This window comes from Aplysia californica, unplaced genomic scaffold (genome assembly GCF_000002075.1).
Source record: "Aplysia californica isolate F4 #8 unplaced genomic scaffold, AplCal3.0 scaffold00031, whole genome shotgun sequence".
Classification (NCBI taxonomy): Eukaryota; Metazoa; Mollusca; class Gastropoda; order Aplysiida; family Aplysiidae; genus Aplysia; species Aplysia californica.
In genome coordinates this window covers 2,238,605-2,241,418 of record NW_004797301.1, presented here as the reverse complement: position 1 = coordinate 2,241,418, position 2,814 = coordinate 2,238,605, and the positions used below count along the sequence as shown (strand labels likewise).

Below are 2,814 nucleotides of genomic sequence, written 5' to 3'. Positions count from 1 at the left end.
CCCCCCAAGTGTCTGTTTTCTTCTATAAGCGTTATGCCACACCCTGCCTCTTCATGTCGCGTCCTGCCACGTTAAACCACGATATGCCACGTTTTGCCACGTTATTACTGCTTACTGCTTACTGATCCCATGATCCAAGAGGACCATAGAGGCCCTGTACAATAGAGCACCACGTCAGGTGCATCCATTTTTCACGTTTTGTTGGTGAGCGCCTGAGTTTGGGCGAAGGATTTCCCTTTCCACTCCGCAATGTTGTCAGTCCATCTCTTTCTTTGCCTTCCTCTCTTTCTCATCCCCTGCTCAGTTCCCTGGAGAATGGTCTTGGATAGTCCACACGGTCTTGTTACATGACCATACAAATTTATTTTAGCAAGTCTAAATAGTGGCTCATGTGTTGTTTCATTCTACTTCCTCATTTGTGATGTGGTCTTTGTATGAGATGTCAAAGAGTCGTTTAAAACACCGCATTTCGGCTGCTTGGGTCTTCCTCTGCAGCTCTGCCATCAAGGTCCATGATTCACAAGCATACAGAAAGATGGAGATGACGAGGGCATAGAGTAGTCTGACTTTGGAATTGACTGAGATGTTTCTGTCTTTCCGTGTTGGTCTCAGTTTTGTAAGCGCCCCTGTTGTTAGTGCAATTGCTGCAAGGACTTCTGGTTTGGATCCTTCTTGGCTGATGATAGCACCAAGATACTTGGACTGGTCGACTGTTTTAAGCTGTTGACAATTGAGTTTCCTTTAACAGGTCTGTCATCATACAGTGAGTCTTGGGCTGATGAAGCCTGGAGGTGCCCATCTCTCTCCAGGATGGGCCATAGCCGACTTTCTCCAATACCCGTGGGCTCGCCTTGACCTCAAACACCTGACCGTTGTCCTTCTTCTCTGGGAAGTCTACGCCCTGACCGGTTTCTTAGGTACAGGTCATACGGCCAGTGCCACGTTATACCAAGTTCTTATTGTGTTCTTTGTGAACCTGGAATTAAATATGGCGGCGTGTGGAAAACGAATGGCTTACAACGTTAACACAACATGATACTTTTGCCATGTCCGGTATCCAGGGAAACATAATCTGTAACTAAAGAAATCAATTCCAATGTATCCCCTCCCCTTTTTTTCCTTTAACAATGTCACACAGATACATTGCTTTTGTCGTTGGTTGGATGGTGATACTAGTTGGTTCTACTTATTTTCATTCCCCTCCGTTGTTTCCGTCCGTCTCTTGCTATTTTCTAGTGCCAATGACTAATATCGTGTTGAGGTTCATCTGTTTGATTTAACAAAAATGAAATAAACTCTGTTGTCAAAAACATTTTTAAATGGGAATATTTTAACGTTTTTCTCGTTGGCGCCTTTTTAAACATAAACACTTAAGGTCTTTTATTCTAACTTCATTTTCCCCCCACCCCCCAAACCTCCTTCTCCACCGACACCCCTCCATCCCTCCTGCAGGTGATGACGTAGCGATTTTCAGATGGTCTGGCGAGACAGGAGAGAAAGAACACGAGGGTCCGATACCCACATACTGGCTACGTCACTACTGCTACTCAGAGGAGGCAGAGAGTCAGAGGAGGGAACAGAGGACCATGAAGTTTTACAAGGAGGTGAGAGGGAAGGGAGGGGAGAGAGGTAGGTAGGAAGGGGAGATAGAGAAGGGAACAGAGGACCATGAAATTTTACAAGGAAGTGAAAGGGGGGGGGTGGGGAAGGGGAGTAAAGAGACAGGAAGGAATAGAGGCCCATGAAATTTTACAAGGAAGTTTTTAAAAAAAAGGGGGGGGGGTGGATGGGAGGAAGGAGAGGGAGATACAGATGGGGGAACAGAGGACCATGAAGTTTCACAAGGAGGTGAGAGGGGGGAAGGGAGGGAGGGAGGTAGGAAGGGGAGATAGAGGAGGAAACAGAGGAATGAAAGGATGTCACAGAGGACATATCAGGGAAAAGCGGAGGTAACAACAGAGGACATTGCATTTGCAAAGAGAAGAAGAAGTAGTCATAAAGGCTAACTTTGAAGCAGCTTTGTAATACAACGTACTTTACGTCACAATAAACACTTCACATTGATGCTGTTCTTGTGTTGGTCACTGGTGAAATGGCACACAAATAAATCATAGTATTCCAAGACACGCACATGATGGTAAACATATATTTTTTTTAGACAAACATGATAGTGAATGTATTCCAAGACACAGACATGATAGTACACGTTTTTCAAGACAGACATAATTATTATGTCTGCCAATATTGGCATCCCAGGACACAAACATGATAGTATATTGTATTCCAAGATAGCCACGACACAAATACAACAGTACATGTATTCAAAGACGCAGACATGATGGTACGTTGCATTCTAGACACAAACATAATAGTACAGTGTATTCCAAGACACAAAGACATGATAGTATATGTAGTATTCCAAGACAAAGGCATGACAATATTTTGTATTCTAGACACATGTATGATAGTATATGTATTCCAAGCAGGGGCGGCTCGTGAGGCTAAAAAGTGGACGTGCACAATTAAGCTATCGCATGCTGAAGATAGTCAAGGGCATAGTAAATGAGACGGTGTAGAATCTATAATTTTAAGATCTTTGGGTTGGTGAGGGAGGACCTCGTGCTTTTATTTTCATTCTTTTTACTTGTCGTTTTGATTTCTAGTATTAAATTTGTTTGTTAGCTAAACATCAATTTCGTTCATCCTGTATTGGAAATGAACACTCAAGTAATAATTAACTTTCACTACTCCACTACAAAACCATTCAAAGGCACAACTCATAGGGCGGTCACGTTTACCTCCCTCAGGTTCATG

The 2,814-nt window shown here is 43.4% G+C and overlaps 1 protein-coding gene across 1 annotated transcript in view; it reads left to right on the top strand.

Annotated features, from left to right (window-relative positions):
* LOC101862775 (gamma-butyrobetaine dioxygenase) overlaps nt 1-2,814 on the top strand; it is a gene marked incomplete at both ends in the record, with an annotated part of 21,869 nt that overhangs the window by 11,688 nt on the left and 7,367 nt on the right. Inside the window, 1 exon segment of the mRNA XM_013091295.1 lies at nt 1,453-1,604. Within this exon segment, the coding sequence (XP_012946749.1) occupies nt 1,453-1,604 (152 nt within the window).